The sequence below is a fragment of the Gymnoscopelus microlampas genome (genome assembly GCF_963454915.1).
Source record: "Gymnoscopelus microlampas genome assembly, chromosome: 16".
Classification (NCBI taxonomy): Eukaryota; Metazoa; Chordata; class Actinopteri; order Myctophiformes; family Myctophidae; genus Gymnoscopelus; species Gymnoscopelus microlampas.
In genome coordinates, this window is record NC_139953.1 from 13,594,747 (window position 1) to 13,612,533 (window position 17,787).

General features: G+C 41.1%; 1 protein-coding gene across 1 annotated transcript; it reads left to right on the forward strand.

The window, feature by feature from the left end:
• Nucleotides 1-384: 384 nt before the first annotated feature.
• On the forward strand, nt 385-13,719 carry LOC311062847 (solute carrier family 23 member 1-like; the record flags this gene model as incomplete). Its single annotated transcript, XM_084082066.1, has 11 exons — nt 385-528; nt 1,190-1,347; nt 3,338-3,497; nt 4,948-5,129; nt 5,471-5,591; nt 6,554-6,710; nt 9,989-10,242; nt 12,287-12,451; nt 12,571-12,679; nt 13,211-13,306; nt 13,469-13,719. 11 exons carry the CDS (start codon nt 385-387, stop codon nt 13,717-13,719), a joined length of 1,797 nt encoding a protein of 598 aa, XP_083938192.1.
• Between the last annotated feature and the right edge of the window lie 4,068 nt (nt 13,720-17,787).

Sequence of the window (17,787 nt, forward strand, 5' to 3'; positions counted from 1 at the left end):
TTATCATTGGTTGTTTTTATTGCTTTCATGGTTTATTCATGTTCTTACAAAGTTCAGAGGAGTGCATGCACACCAAACCTTTTGAGGTGCCGGCTGCAGGAGCAGAACTAGGAGGATGAAAGTAGCCGCACACTCTTAGCTTCTGTGCCAAACTTCATTCTGGCTAATCTGTTTATTTGCGCCTTTGATCTGCATTTTTATGGTTTATGTTGATGGTTTCTGTATTTAGGATTTAGCTACCCCCTGCTCTGTATAGCACTTTGGTCAAGGAACGCTGTTTTAACGCTGCGTTATCAATTTGACTGCCTGCATTACAACATCTGCACTGGGAGTGACCTCTTGTTGTCTCTGTCTGTTCCTAACACTCGTCTGTGTGGCGTTTACATGGCACTGCAGACAGATGAACAGCATGTCAGTGACAGAGAGGATTGTGGTAGCAGCCGTTCAGCGAAGGATGACAGAAACAAACTGGCGTACTGTGTGACTGACACACCTCCCTGGTACCTGTGTATCCTCCTGGCCATTCAAGTAGGTGCATCTCTTCCTGTGTTGTGGGCTGTGCTGCTGTTTTTAAAGGGGCAGCTTCTCCGACTTTTAACCTGAATCTGTCGTTATATTGTATATTGAAGTAGACTCCTAGTTTATGCGAAACACCTTGTTTTTCTCAACACACAGAAGGCATTGTACAGTAACTATTATGTCAGATCTTCACTCGTCTTCTTCACAGTAGAACGATAGGATTCATAAAAATGGGCGAAGTTACTGGACTGGACTGACTCTTTAGACAGGATCTCAGTGAATGTCTTGTGTGAATGTCCTGCTTGCTGTGCCACATTGTGGCCACAATGTGGCCACAATGTTTCAGTGATAATAGAGAAAATATCTACACAAAACGTCCCCTTGTTTTCAACAGCAAATTAAATCAGCATAATGAAAACAGAGAACATCTTGGCCAGAAATCTTCCACGGACATGGAATATTCTGCTCCATGTCCATGTTGAATTTACAGTGCTCATTTCCCATTGAGTCATATACCCTCGAAAATTTGTCATGTCAAGTCCCTGTGAATTTGTTGTACCAAACAAGTAAACTGAAATGAAAAGGATGAGATGGGATGCATAGGTCTGGTTTACTACAGTAGGTGTTGTGGTATGATTATGTATATTCACTCTCCTTTCCTCCTATCTAGCATTACCTGACAGCGTTTGGCGGCATCCTCTCGATTCCTCTGATCCTCTCTGAGGGCCTTTGTCTGCAACATGATGGCCTGACACAGAGTCAGCTCATCAGCACCATTTTCCTTGTCTCTGGCGTCTGCACCTTACTGCAGGTCACCTTTGGTGTCAGGTGAGTAGGTGGTGGGTCATTCATTCAATCGATCGATCATCCACCATTATGATGATCATTATTTTATTGTACTGTATATGAGGGCAGAACAACCTCATGAATATGATCAGAAACACTGTATTGTACCCAAGTGTCAGTTACACACAGTTTGTCTTGGCGTGTTGCAGTGACAGCCCAATGTAAATCAATTGACACTTAAAGAGATTTTAAAGATAAATACATATTTGGGTTTGATATTGCACAATGCACATACCAAGGTCCTGGTCAATTATTTGAAAACATTATTTAAATCATCACTATGGTTATTGAGAAATACCCATGGAATCTTGTCAGCATTTTTACCTCCACCAAGCAAAGTATGTTTTCTCACCATTGGCAAGTTAGCAAAATAATACTTCAGAACAGATGGTCGGATTTTAGCTTTTGGGTTGAAAAGGTAAAAGGCCATGATTTTACAATCCAGGTCAAGGTCAAAATCATGAACAGATCTGTGGATTTTCATGATGTTTGGTGAGAATGATCAGTAGCCTGCCCGAAGAGATGAGTAACTTTTGGTTCAAATAAATCAAAGGACAAAGCCTAGTTCAGAAATGCTAATGGAAGTAATTGAGGTCAGTAAGTCAGTTATCCAGTATCTAACAAAAAACAGTTCCTACTGGTTTACTGAAACTATTAGTTTTCATTGGTATAGCTACAAAATGCTAACAAGCTTCCAGTTCACATTTCTCAGTAGCTGCAGTGCCATATTAGACTAGCAGATTATACTGTGTGCAAAGTTGACATTTTGGCCTAAAGGCAGCACTAGAGGAGAGGTCACTCTGAACTGTGTTCAAGTGCAATGCATAGTGTTATTAAAATACAGAGGACACACTGTCTCATGGCACCACAGACATACAGATACAGTATCTGTATTTTTAGAAAATAATTGCAGTGTATTTGAGTAGCCTATGGAAACTGCAGTATTTTGTCCTTTGGCTGAGTTTCAAGAAGGACTCATGGAAGGAAAGAGACACTGATAAGATGGAGCTGAATTTGAAAGCAGTGCTTTCAAAAGTAGTATTTGCTGTGCTGATTTTTCAGCTTAATGTGCAGCAAACTTTCTTGGTTGACCTTTAAGGCCAGGTACATGGAGTTAACTAATGGTAGGAGAGATGATTCACTGTGCAGGTGTGAAGTCTTATTAAACATTTACAGTGTGTATTGTCATATTACTTCCCTTTTCACAACTCCATCAATGTGTGACAATTCAAGTCAATATAAGTTAATCTTTGATATTATACTTTACAGTACAATTGATAAAGGCTGTAATAGTCTGCAGTAGGCTATAAGGTAAGGTGTGGTCTGAAGACAGATTTCATTCTTCATAGAAGTTTAATTATCCAGCTTCAACTTTATCAACTTCACTTCAACTATATGATAGATTTAATCTTCCTCTTTACTAGCAGAAGTAGGTGTGTGCGCTTTTGGATGAGACATTTGTAATGTCTCATCCAAAAGCGCACATACCTACTTACACATTAAGAGATGTATGCAGAAATGTATGTGTTGGTTGTGTCATCCATTCATGTGCCTAGCTGTGCCGCTGAAACAAACATAATTCTCTATGGGGTCGTGGTGGGACAATACAGACCCCTGTACTAGGTCACACCATTCTCAGTACTGCATGTGGGTAATTAGAACTCTTTATGAGAGTATGACTCTCATAAAACATGTTTCACATGTTTTACTATGGGTCATTTAAGATCATACAATCATTTGCAAAATAAAAGAGCCTCAGAGGTGTTTTCCAAGAGACCAAGACCAAGATGGGGGTCTTGGAAAATCGTGAGTTAGATCATGAAAATAGGTTGACAATCATAAACATTGAGAGTTGAAGCAATAAGGAAAATCGCAACGCGTTCAGAGCTTGTACATCTGCTATTTTTGGTGCGCAACACCAGCGTGCAACTAAGTATAAATCCGGCTTGAGAGTTTTGTTTTTCTCTTCCAGATTGCCCATCCTGCAGGGTGGTACGTTCGCTCTGCTGGCTCCCTGCATGTCCATGTTGTCCATGCCAGAGTGGCAGTGTCCAGCCTGGACGCAGAACGCTAGCTTGGTGAACACTTCCTCTCCGGTTTTCATAGAGGTGTGGCAGACACGTCTGAGAACCGTGAGTCAGCCAGCACAAACAAAAACAAAAGCTTTTTTTCTAGGAAGCTCGTGAAAAACAGCACTTCAATTGAACGTGTTAATGATTCAATCTCAATGACTGAACTCATGTGATTTGAGCTCCAGGAAGTCATCATCCGTCCCGTTTAGTGTTAGCAATTAATTGCTTTAACACAGCGGTTCTCAAACACTTTCATGTCAAGGACCCCCACATTTATACGCATTAAGCCACGCTGCGACGGACCCTCCATTTGAAAATATTTGGTGCCACTTTCGTTATATAGGAACGTTGGTGTTCCTATTTTGTGCTTGGCAAATTTTGAAAATAGCAGATCTACATGCTCATGACCTTGTGAGCATGTAGATCGGCTATTTTTGAAATAGTGTTTGTGTGGTTGAACTGTTCCTCATTTTGCTGGGGACCCCCTACAATCCCCTCAAGGACTCCTGGGGGTCACAAGCCCCACTTTGAGAACCACTGCTCTAACACTGTGATGCTAATTGTCAGTGAGACTTTGCATGGTCTTGCCCTTAAGGGGTTTATTTTCCAGAAATTACCGCCTCACTGAACATTATCCCTTTTATTACACTGCTATGCAGTGGTGGAAAAAGTACTAAAATGTTTTACTTAAGTAAAAGTATCAATACTGCAATGTAGAAGTACTCCGTTACAAGTAAAAGTTCGGAATTCAAAATTTACTTGAGTAAAAGTACAAAGGTATTGGTATCAAAATGTACTTAAAGTACCAAAAGTAGAAAGTACTCATTATGCAGGATGTCCCATTTCACAAGTTTTCAAATATATAAAATGTTTGAAAATCTTTTGAAAATAGCAGATCTACAAGCTCACAATGCGTTGCATTGCAACGCATTTTGAGCTTGTAGATCGACTATTTTTAAATGGCCGAAATGTATATACTGTAGGGCTGAGGCTCAAATAATTGTAGTGGAGTAGAAGTAAAACGATGGGAAATTGGAAATACCCAAGTTAAAATACAAATACCTCAAAATTGTACTTAAGTACAGTACAGTAAATGTACTTAGTTACTTTACACCACTGCTGCTATGAGTATGTAAGGAACATACTGAGTATGTAAGGAACATACTCATAGCATGAGTATGTTTCATTTTGAGTTGACGCAAAATATTGATAACATTCTTTTATGGTCTTAAACCTTTCAGTCTGCAATCAGCAACATAATCAGAGAAAGAGCAACGTCCTGTTATTGAGATCAGAGGTCCGCAAAAAAATTGCAGACAGCATACTGCTGTGACTGACCAATCAGAATTGAGCATTCGACAAAGGCACTGTAATATATGTGAGCCAAAGGATGATGAATGTTGAGCTGTGCAGTTATCTAACAATAATGCATGACGTTGGCTCATTTCCATTCTGTGACCATGGCGTAATGAACCGTGTGCCTGTACTGTATGTCCCGTTCCACATGCAGCTTCAGGGCTCCATCATGGTGGGTTCCGTCTTCCAGATACTGGTGGGCTGCACGGGTCTCATAGGCTTCCTAATGCGCTTCATTGGCCCCCTCACCATTGCCCCCACCATCTCGCTGATATCCCTGTCCCAGTACGATATGGTTGGAACCAAAGCCGGCAGCCACTGGGCCATCTCTGCTTTGTGAGTACTATAGTGAGTGAATTTACATGAACAGTAATACCCAGATTACTGGGAATAATCAGGTTCACGGCGATAATTTGATTTAAGCATTAGCATAATTAGCATCAGTGTGATTATGACAACCCGTGTTTAGTTGCAATCACTATGTTTTACTCAAAAGTCAGGCGTTGTGTATTCTTTCTACATCCAGTGAAGCTACTTCTTACAGCCGTAACTGATCCATATGGAAAGTTTTTAAAAACTGTCCCCCAGGTATTGCCTGGAGTAAGATTGACTTGTTGTGCATTTATGTAAATCAATTAGGTTAAATCCTGCTGAAATGGTTCTTCTTATGCATGCAGGACCATAGCGCTGATCGTCCTGTTCTCCCAGTTCCTCTGCAGCATACCAGTCCCTATCCCTGCGTATAGCAAGACAAAGAAACTGCACACCTCAAAGATGTACATCTTCCAGATAATACCAGTATGTTCATGATGAGTCAGTATTTCTACTTTTTGGGAAGGTTGTTGTCTATCTTAATTAGATCCACAGCCAGAGGAGCAGTCCATCCAGGGTAAAAGTTTAACTATGACCAGCTAGTGTTTAAATGAAGCCATGATTTAAGATGCATTCCACTGAGAAGTGGCTGTGTGATAAAACAAATGTTTACCCTTAAACACCCTGAACCTGGCGGAACAAGATTAAATGAACTCCCCCTGGTTGAGTACCTGTGTGCATTCCTCACTCTGGACAAATAATGAAGTATAGGACAACACTCTCATAGCTTCTGTGAGGGGACGAGTAACCAGCAAAAAATAATTATACTTTGATATTATTAGAACATGATGCAATTTTTCTATGCATTGGTGGAAGTAATTTGGAAAATGTATGAAGCTGTATTGATATTACACTGATGTTAATTATGTCCAGAAGATGCTGATATCTTTGGAGATTCAAAAGGCAGATGTCACCAAAGTTATTAAATGGTGCATTTTGCTATTGCAATTATATGTACTAGATTTTCAGGCCGCTATGCAGCCTTCCAATCCAGTATGGCCATTTGAAATGTTAGACACTGCTGTAACACTACTGTAGTGCCCCATATGTGTGCAATTTAGTTTTTTCTGGTGAGGATTGGAGCATTGGTGTGCCTGTGGCCCCTGGGGGTCCCTAACGTGGCTCCTAGTGTGACTTTGGCAGGCCCCTGAACAGTGTATGTCAAGTTTGGTGCAGATTGGAGCCGGGGCCCTAGGACTAACCTGTCCTTGAGCAAGACACTGAACCCCTGCTCCTGATGAGCTTGTTGGTATCTTTCCTCTACCGTCAGTGTGTGAATGTCTGTGTGAATGCAATGCACATTGTAGAGCACTTTGGATAAAGGCGCTATATAAATGCACCATTTACCAAGTAAAACATCTGAATGCTTCTTCCACCACTGTGCTCAGGTGCTTCTGGCCATGGCTGTCTCGTGGCTGGTCTGCTACCTCCTGACCATCTATGACGTCCTTCCCTCAGACCCAGACCAGTACGGCTACCTGGCTCGCACCGACGTGAAGGGAGACGTGGTGGGCTCTGCCTCCTGGTTCACCTTTCCTTATCCCGGTAAAGTCGTGGCTGTTCATTCATCGTTTCATTTGTTCTATCTCAAACGTGTTCGCGGCTCACCCATCTGACCACTTAACACGGCAGCCGTGTTAAGTGGTCAGATGGGTGAGCATGCATTTTCAGAGCATGTTTATTTGAACGATTGATCAATCGATGGAACTAATAGTATGCTTAAATTCCTATTTATCTGTATCACAATGAAAAGTAATTTTTCAGATTTTCAATGGAAAGGCTTAATGATTGTGAACGACGTGAGCCCTATTTCGAAAACATGAACCCACACAACCAAGGGGAGGAGGAGAAGAGAGAGAACGAGAAGAGAGAGGAAGGGGATGTAAGGAAGAGGGGAGGGGTGGGGGGGTGGGGGGGGGGTAGAGAGGGAGAGAGGACAGAGGAGAGAGCGGAGAGGGAGATGTCCCATCTATCTTTTGCCTTTTACTTGCTTCTTACCCTTTTAACTTTTAGGGTGACCGAGTACTGAGAAAAGCAATCAAGCTATTGGCTTTATCATGAAGAAAGGTTTTTAATCTAGTCTTAAATATACACAGTGTGTCTGCTTCACGGACCGATCGAAGGTTCCACAGCTGAGGTGCCTGAAACTTAAATGCTCTGCCTCCTGTTCTAACCTTAAGTATGTTTGGAACCTTAAGCATTTTTGCATATTGTGAACGCACTGGTGTTCTAGCAGGTTGATAAGGCTTGATGAGTTCTTTGAGATACCGGTGCCTGTCCATTGAGAGCTTTGTAGGTGAGGAGGAGAATTTTTTATTATATTCTGTATTTAACCAGGAGCCAGTGCAGAGAGGCCAGTGAAGGAGTGATATGATCTCTTCTTCTGGTTCCTGTCAGTATACGCACATCAGCATTTCTGGACTAGCTGTAGGCTGTTTAGAGACTTACTTGGGCAGCCTGATAATAAGGAGTTGCAGTAGTCCAGCCTAGAAGTAACAAATGCGTGAACAAGTTTTTCTGTATCATTTTGAGACTGTGTGTGAGAATGTGCCTAACTTTTAGAATATTACGCAGGTGAAAAACGTCCTTGAAATTTGATTTATGTGGGATTAAAAGGACATATATTGGTCAAACATAAGTCCCAGATTCTTTACAGTGGCCCTGGAGGCCAAGGTAATGCCATCTATTTTTGAACCACACAGGAAAGTAATATACGTTTAAAAAAGCACATAATGGCTTCATCGTTCATAGTTGAGATATTAACTTCAACTTTACTTGTCCCCAAAGTCTAATGGTTTTGCAGCACTGAGTGAAACAAAAAAATACATTAGTAAGCATAGCACAGAATCAACAGCATTGCATCAATGAACAAGCACAGGCCTAATCATCAGAACAGCAACAAGAACAATACAACGATGACTAACCTGTCACGCTCCCCTATATAAAGTAGAAAATAATTATAAAACATCAACAAAATCCTCTGGCGGCAACAACATGAACAGAAATCAGCAGCATCATCCTTCAAGTAGATGGGGAAGCTCCTTTTCCCTACATTGAGGAGGGTAATGGCTGTGGGGGAATCTGAAGCAGGTACCAGCGGGTAGGGATTGACACTCCTGATAAAGAGGGCATAGGGCAGTGGTGATTTGGATGTGCGCAAAAAATACAAGGGGATGAAGTGAGCTTGCGATAGGAAAATGCCGTTGGCTTCCCTGACAGGCACTCATTCACCCTCACCCTGTGGGTTCTGCTAGAGAGGAAATTAGGATCCAAACAGCCAGTCGAGCAAACGTATTTATCATCGTATCTCCATTTTTGTGGCAGGACCTAAATAAAAAGAATCATTGTCAGTGTCCAACTCCTGAAAACCCAAACTCTTGAAAAATGTCATGGGTCCATCGGGCTTAACATGAGTGCAGGGGAGGGGAATGCGATTCAGGATTAGATACAGCTAGATGAAAGGTGGCGAATATAACTCTTTAATTACACTTTAATTAATGGATGTTTGGGGGTGAATTTGTGTTTAAATTACTCCCAGAGTAATGGCGTAGAAATGTGTATCTTGCAGATGGCAATCAATCGCGTGTTTCATATCAGCCTTGTGCTTAGAATGAGAGTACAGTTTTTAAAACAAAACCTATGATTTATTTCAAGTGAACTCACTATACTGATAGTAGTAGTTGTATAGATACTGAACACCATACCGATTCTCCTCCTTCAGTCGGCAGCCGACTAACTTGGCGTACAGCTCTGTTTCTGTTCTTCTGTTTCGGTTTCTGTAGAAGAAAAGCATTTACAAATTGAGTCCAAGAAGTGAGTTACTAAATCCATCCCATAAAAAAGGTCTCTGTGTGTGTATGCAACAATAGTGATTACAGGGCGCCTCTATACCAGACTGTGAAGTTTTTTGGTGTTTGTTTTGTCTTTCAAGACAGAGAAGTTTTGTGGGTTAAGGTTAGGGTTAGGGGTTAGTACATCCCCATCCATTATATTAATGAGTGTAGAAACTGGTCAATAGAGAGCGCTGTTGAACTTTGTGAACTGGAGACAGCTCATAGAGGATACCGTATATTGAAGTCATGAACTTGACAAACGTTGCTGCAGTGGAGCAGAATTGAAAATGAATTTAGGACAAAACACCTCAAGACACCTTTTATTATGGCAAGTGAAAGTACCAACACTGGTCTTTTATTTCTATGGTGGATGATTTAGCATGAAATAGAACCAAGGAAAAATGCATTGCTTACCTAAGCTAGTGGTTCTGCAGACAGACCCCCAGGGATCCTTGAGGAGGTTCCAGGGGGTCCCCAGCCAAATTAGTTCATATAGCATCAAAATCAGTTGCACTACCTCGTCTATTTAAAAATAGCCCATCTACAAGCTCACAACACGCCGCGATGTGACGCATTTTGAGCTTGTAGATCTGCTATTTAAAAAAAAAATCTTTCAAAAATGTTACACATTTGGAACATTTTTAAAACATTTTAACCCAACAAATCCTTTGTTGTTATCGCGTTATTCCTATTGCGTTGTTGGCTTTGAGTGGCTATGTGCTGTAAATCTCTGTATTTCCCTCACAGGAGTGTTTGTTCAGTAACAGGGGGTCTCTCTGTCTCTCCAACTATTTAATAAACAGAAAAAAAATGTTTAGGTGGGTCACCGATTCCATCCAATAAGGAGATAGAACCCAAGGGGCAAGGGGGAAGACAGATCAATCAAAGAAAACAAACAAATGATCTACATATTTACACTTATAGTACCTGAAGACATAAGGGCGTGAGCCACTTACATTAATGCCACTTGTATTTTGACCACTCCTTCAGGTCAGTGGGGCGTACCACTGGTAAATGTGGCAGGGGTGATGGGCATCATGGCTGGCATCATATCCTCCATGATAGAGTCTGTGGGAGACTACTATTCCTGTGCCAGGCTTTCGGGGGCCCCACCTCCCCCAAAGCATGCCATTAACAGAGGGATTGCCGTGGAGGGGATTGGCTGTCTGTTGGCAGGAGCATGGGGCACAGGGAATGGCACCACCTCCTTCAGTGAGAATGTGGGAGTCCTGGGCATCACCAAGGTGAGATACATGGGGCACGGCCCATGGTACAGTAGAAGCCACACACACACACACACACACACACACACACACACACACACACACACACACACACACACACACACACACACACACACACACACACACACACACACACACACACACACACTTATTTATCATGAAGAGCAATACTGTAGCATAGAGCACTACAGGATACATCTTTGTTTAGGCACTCCTGGAAGTTGCCTCCTCCATAGGTTCCCACCGCAGATTTTAAATGGAAAGGCTTATGACGTTAACCTCCTATGCCCCATTTCGAAATAGCTAAAATACTGATCTACTATGCAATGCATTGTGAACTTGTAGATCTGCTATTTTTTTTTAAGTTTGATTTTTAAACATGGCCAAAATAGTGATGCCAGGCAGTTCAGTCAGTTCAGCAAGATCATCTCCACAAATAAACACACTTAAAAAAAAATAACAATAATTGAACCACACAGGAAATATATAAGCACATAATGGCTTTATGATTCATAGTTGCGATATTAACTTCAACTTCAACAACTATTTGTCCCCAAAGGGTAATGGTTTTGCAGCACAGAGTCACATAAAAACAAGCAAACAAAATGACATTAGTAAACATAGCACAGACTCAACAGCACTGCATCAATGAACAAGCACAGGCCTAATCATCAGAACAGCAATAAGAACAATACAACGATTCGATTACTAACCTGTCATGCTTCCTGTGAAGTGACTGGAACGGCCAAAAATCCAAGAATTAATTGGTATTTATTTTTATGATAGCAACTGTATAGACTGTGTGCTTGCAATGTTCCTCTCTTATAGACAGCTAGACTCCTGCAGAACCACAAATAATCAAGCACAGCACAGGGCCATGACTTGATCCATCACCATGTATCACTGTCAAGTTATCAGTGACCCTACAACTGAGTCACTTGCAAACTTCAGGATGTATTGATTCTCAAACTGGCTCTGACATTCATGTGTATACAGAATATAGAAGAGTGGTGACTGGCGAGAGAACTCACCCTTGGGGTGAACCTGTAGATGAAGCGAGCTCCCCTGACATGCATTCATTCACCCTCACCCTGCGGGCTCTGTTGGAGAGGAAATTAAGGATCAAAACAGCCAAACTAGAGTCAACACCAAAGTAGTTACAGAGTTTATCCACTAATAGGTGGATGAAAAATTCACAAACACTGTTCCATAAGTTTTACTGCCCTCTAGGTGTTTGAATAAAGGGTCAAGCAAGGTGAAAACAGTACACCTCGCCCGGCCTTACATGCAAACTGAAACGGATCAGGATGGTACTGGGTTTTGTCCAGAAGCTCCTGTTTTATCAGTTTCTCAAAGGACTTTATGATCAAGGTTGTCAGGGCAACTGGCCTGTAGGCTTTTGGGAACAGGAATCACAGACTACATTTCTGTAGCGGCTGTAAATTATGTTGTAGAATAAAACATGAAACTCTCCTAGACTTATGTTAACGACGGACCATATTTTGTGCATAAATCGAGAACCTAGTGGTAAAAAAACAAATAACAAACAGTGGGAACCCACTGTGACCACAGATTTAGGACTAGCAACTGTAGCACTCTGTAGCAGCGGGGAAGCAAGTATTGCAGTGGATACATTATACACACAAGTGAATAAGTGGGTAGCCATATTCGCTTGTGTAAAATCCCTGTTGGGTTCCTTGATGGGTTTATCATACAATGAATACACTTCATGATAATGGTCTGTTACTTCTTTAATCATTTAAACCCTATACTTTGCTGACTGGGGTCCCCCCAAGAGGTACACTCCTTTTTTCCCTGAACACCAAATCTCTTCACCGAAAGTAGCCGATCCACATGGTCTCTAAACGTCTTGTGAGCTTGTAAATCTGCCATTTTCACTGAACGTTCTCTCCAGAATAGTGACGTTATGGTTCATGGGGTTAAGATGAAATTTGAAACTTGAATTCAATACAGACAAAATTGAAATGCGTAAAACTCCTTGGAGACAAGGTCAAAGTTGAACGTGCTGGCTGTGTGGTTACAGGTAGGCAGTCGAGCGGTTATCATGGTCAGCGGAGTCTTGATGATTTTCATGGGGGTGCTGGGTAAAATGGGAGCCATCTTCACCACTATCCCCACACCTGTGGTTGGCGGGATGCTCTTTATCATGTTTGGGGTCATCACTGCTGCTGGGATCTCTAATCTGCAGGTAAACTGTTCTGTAAAAGGCCATTTTAAATGTTTGTTATGTATGAATCCGACCAGCGGATTCTCCTCACATGAAATGCTTTGTTTTGGTTTTGGTTGCTAAAATGCCTCACTTTACAGTTTGCAGACATGAACACCTCCAGGAACCTCTTCATCTTTGGTTTCTCCATGTTCTCTGCACTTGTCATTCCAAACTGGATCAACAAACATCCTGAATTCCTCACTACTGGTATAATGGAACCAACTCTGAGAGAGTATAAACTCTGTCAACATTAAATTAATACTGAAGATGTAACTGTGTAGCTACTGGAACTTCTATGCCATTATACTATTTTTGTATGTATAATTGGGAAATACCTAAGTAAATCCTAATACCCAACATACACCCAGTCAGCCCCCAATTAAATATAACTTGGCAATGCAGCTAACGCACCACACTATTGCCAGATGTATAGTTGTGCACCGAAAATAGCAGATCTACAAGCTCACCACATGTTACGCTGCAAGAAGAGAGTATAACTCAGGCTTTATAGAAGTCAATAAACACTGAACACAAAATAATGTGTGACAAGCAACAAGTTGTTTGATTACACTAGTCAAATGTTTTCAAATGTTTTCCAAAAGTAAAAAATAAAAGATCAACAAGATCACGTGTCGCTATGCGACACTTTGTGAGCTTGCAGAAGGGCTATTTTTGCTGTTCATCGTACCGAGAACCCTGTCAAGTTGCGACACATAATACTGCTGTGCCTTGTGGCAGGTGTGGTGGAGCTGGACCAGGTGCTGAAGGTGTTACTGACCACTGGCATGTTTGTGGGAGGATTCCTTGGCTTCATTCTCGACAACACAGTTCCAGGTAAACTACTTCATCAAAGTAATACATTTTCTGCAAATTGTGCTGCTAAGTAACATAAATGTGCTACTATCGCATCAAATAGCATATATTTACGGATTGAAGTGGATTGGCTATTTTTGGTGTGCCACACTGGCACGCCACTAAATATAAATCTGGCTTCAGGAAGCAAGCGTGAGCGTGGCCTGCTGTCCTGGAACGCAGCCCACCTGGGAGATTCAAGCAGCACCTTGGAAACGGACGAGGTTTATGACCTTCCCTTCGGCTTAAGTACCCGCCTGGCCTCCTACTCTTGTGTCCGCTATGTTCCATTCTGCCGCTGGGATGGAGCCAGCTCTCTGCACACGCCTAAGGAGGATGGGACATATCCAGACAACACAAACACCTCAGAGGTCATCAATCAACAGGCTCTGTGAGCTCAGGACTACTATCTATATTCTATGTAGCAAAAATAAGTAAACATTTAGTCAAAAAGCTATATTTTGGATACTCCTGTATGGGAGAAAATATATATTTGGAACTGCCCGAATGTATTTCCAGGGTCTAAAATATATTTTCATGTAGATGGGGTGGGGGCGGAGCTGAAAAAGTCAGTACAATTTTTATATTATGTATTTAACCTCTATTTTAGCCAGGAAAACCTCACTGAGATTAAACATCTCTTTTACTTACATAAAATAGAATGAAGAAGTTAAGATCACAGAAACACAACAATCATGTTTTGAAGGCTTGATTTTGATGCATGTAAAGTTCACAAAATGTCCCATCTTCATGCAGTGTAATCAAACCTCTCAGAGATCTGTGAATGCAAGTTTATTTGAGAATTCTGTCAACGGTGTGCCACGGCTCAACTGTTAATCAGAAATGTTATTACGAGTCACAGCAGGTCGCAGACAGAGATGCATGGAGGAACAGAATCGGTTAAAGCATCCCTGTTCTCCCCACTTTCAGAGGAGATTAAACACAGCCTGCGGGATTTATCATTTATCATCACGCAGCACAACACTGCCTCCCAAATGAGTGAGACCGGCATCTGCTCACAGACCCAAAGAAACAGGCTCCAAGCTGTCACTGTGTGTGCGTGTGTGCGTGCGTGCGTGCGTCTGTGTAGAGCACTAGAAGAGCAACAGACATCCTCTGCACTGCGAAATCAACCAAGTTTCCCCAAAGGATTCAAGGTTAAATAATTCATTGCCAACATAACTTTACAGTTGAATGTACTCAGAGATAACAACAATCAACCATAATATTATACATTATAATATTGCAACCAATAGCCTACCGTTACCATATGTCCCGAGCCCTTAAGTGGCAAATTAAAGTGCCTGTGCAGTTCATACAAGTTATACAACCAGTGAAGCATTCAGGATTCAGATTGCTTCAGAGTGTTATTGTGGAAGCAAGATGTTCTGGTCTTAATACTGCAGTCTTTTACCTGAAGGGAAATAATTGAATAGGGGGTTGGCTGGATGTGGTATACTTCAGAAATAGTGGGGGGAGTAGCCAATTATTTTTTAAGCTGTGCGCACAATTCTGTCGAGCTGTTTTTTTCTTGGGGGATGTAGAATTGCAATACCATACAGAGAAGATATGTACACTTTCTGTTACAGTAGAACTTTAACATGGCAACCCTTGATACTCCAAGCTTCCTGAACTGCCTTAGAAAGATTAAAAGTCTTTTGTATGCATTCTTCTGGATTGTGGTGAAGATGTCTTGCCATTTCAGGGAGGAAGATATTGTAGTCTTAAGGAATTGTAAATGATCCATCCATTCACTCTAGCACCCTATTAAGTGAAGCTTTGATCTGTGCACCATTATTTAATCACGAGTACCCTTTCTAATGCTATTTTATTTTAATATAATGGCGCATACTAAGATTATTTCCCATTTAAATAAAATAAAATAAAACTGTTTTGGTAGCATGCTGATGCTGTGAGAAAGCTATTGAATTTTGTTTGTATTTTGGAATGGGATTTAACTCAGTGAGTCAACAGGGTTTTATGTAAATTCATAAGATCTGCATTGCAATGCGAAATGATGATCACAATAGCGTCCTTGGGGAGGGCTTGGATACTATGAGCAAGTGATACTGTGAAGTCTGAGACTTCCGCCCTGAGTTATTGCTTCTGTTTGTTCTCTTCTCAAATGTAAGTGCTGATGTCCTTCCTCCTGAGTACTATACCGACATTGTTAAGATCTATTGTGAGCTTCTGAAAGCTCAGAACTGCCACGGTTTATCTTCATGACAGTATTGAACATTAACCACTTAATGTTCACGTTGTGAACTTGTAGATCTGCAATTATAGTTTTTTTTCCTCTTCTTTTTTGAATTGTCAAACAAGAACAAATGACATAAGTAATGTCATTGTGACTGGTATCCCGGATTGTAATTTAATGCATGAACCCTTTCTGACGCTCTTTTATTTTCTGTGTATATAAAAAAACATATCCCCTATCGAATCTCTTTAGTACACCAACATTGTTCATGTGACAGGTTGTCTCACTCCCACTAGATTGAGGTGTGCCTGCAGACGTATAAACTGCAACAAGTCACTTGACAGGATTGATTCACTGTACAATAAGAAGTGTAGCTAAGGCAAAATAAATAAATAATCTGATGTCACCATCCACAGCGAACCTTCTAGTTTAATTCAGAAGAACAAGGTTTTCACTGAATCACATCACAATTTATCCCCATGTGAAATGGCCATAAATTGTATAACAGCCTATAATGACTTCCCTGCCTTGCGGGGAGGATTTCCACTGGTAAGAGCTGATTTGTACTCTCAGCACATTTATTTCACAGGCCACAGAGGAATTAGGTCTGGGTAACCTAACTGAAATTTAACAATAGCCTTGAAGGCAATCATGATCCTATCTACAGTGCAGTTCACAGGAATTGAGCACAAATTCATCATTCATTTCCGGGCACAGTGACCAAGAAGGTAATCAACATATAGATTGAAAGACTGTAACGTAACAGTATATTGCCCCCCCCCCCCCCACTAGTCAAGTACACTCTGACTAGTGCAGGATAGTGGAGAGGGGATTACCACTCTCAAATTGAATACAGAATTTCTGTGCTGTCAATGTACTGTAGGAGTCGTATTGCCCTGACAGCTGTGATGGACTCTCACTTCTAGAAAATGATCCAAACTTTTCCCAGTCGGCTACTCTGGTGGGCTCTCAAACCTGACTTATACTTACACCGAGAATACAAGCTCTACAAGCTCTTGTGATCTTGTAGATCTGCTATTTTTGGTGTTTGTTGTGTATAGTGGCTGGAGACTCTCATTCTATGGCGCAGACCAGAGCCTGACTGATACCAGATTTTTTACTCCAATGGAGAGTCAAATCTCACTGATTACTGATGCAAAATCAGTTCTAATCAATTTGAATAACTTAGATTTGATGAAAGTAAAAAAGAAAAAAAATAGCCAATCCACAAGCTCACAATGCTACACCATACATTGTGAAAGAACTGAGAATCGTACAATGACTCAGACTGTACTAGGTAGCAAAATGTAGATTTAATGTTATGGCTGTGATATACATGCACAATGACAAGTGAACAAACATGCACAAATCCACATTTGCACATGCACATTTATCTTTTCTAAAAGGCTTTATTATGCAACAAGCCAAGCTGCAAGTTATCCTGCTGCGGAGGAGACAAATATATCAATACTGAAGAAAAAAAATATGTTTCTCAGCTGTGAGAGACAGCCTTAAATATTCATAACACTGCAGTCCCTCACTTCACTTCACTTCACTTCATTTCATTTCTTGCCTCTCTCACCCCCACCCATCCCACCCCATCCCGTCCCAGCTTCCTGCAGTAAGACCCTGACCAACCACACTGATACAGGCATGCATGCACTGAGGTAGGGCTGCGCAATTAACCCAAAATATATTGAAACCTATATTTAGAATAACCGACTTAATCTTGCTCATGTAGGTTAATCAAATAATAGTTTTTTCAATAAATATTTTTAAATGTCCTAAATATCAGAGTCAACACACAAAGAACGAATAGATTTCATTAAAAAGTAGATATACATATATATATATATATATATATATATATATATATATATGTGTGTGTGTGTGTGTGTGTGTGTGTGTGTGTGTGTGTGTGTGTGTGTGTGTGTGTGTGTGTGTGTGTGTTTTATGATCATAATGGAGGAAAAAGTTTGACATAATCGTGATATTGATTTGAAGTCATATCGCCCAGCCCTGCACTGAAGCAACTCTGTCCATCAAATCTGCATTAAAGTCGTTGCTATTGATGCTTAATAGTGTGTGCGACACAAAAGGGCCATTTGCCCCCCCCAGTAGAGTTATGAAGACAAGTGTATTGTCAGCAGAGTAGATAGATGAACATACCGGTACCTCTCTCTCCCCAGGTCTGCAGTCGCATGGGTATTCATTATAAGCTAAAGGCAAAGATGAACAGTGCCCAGAGGAGTACTCAGTTAATGTT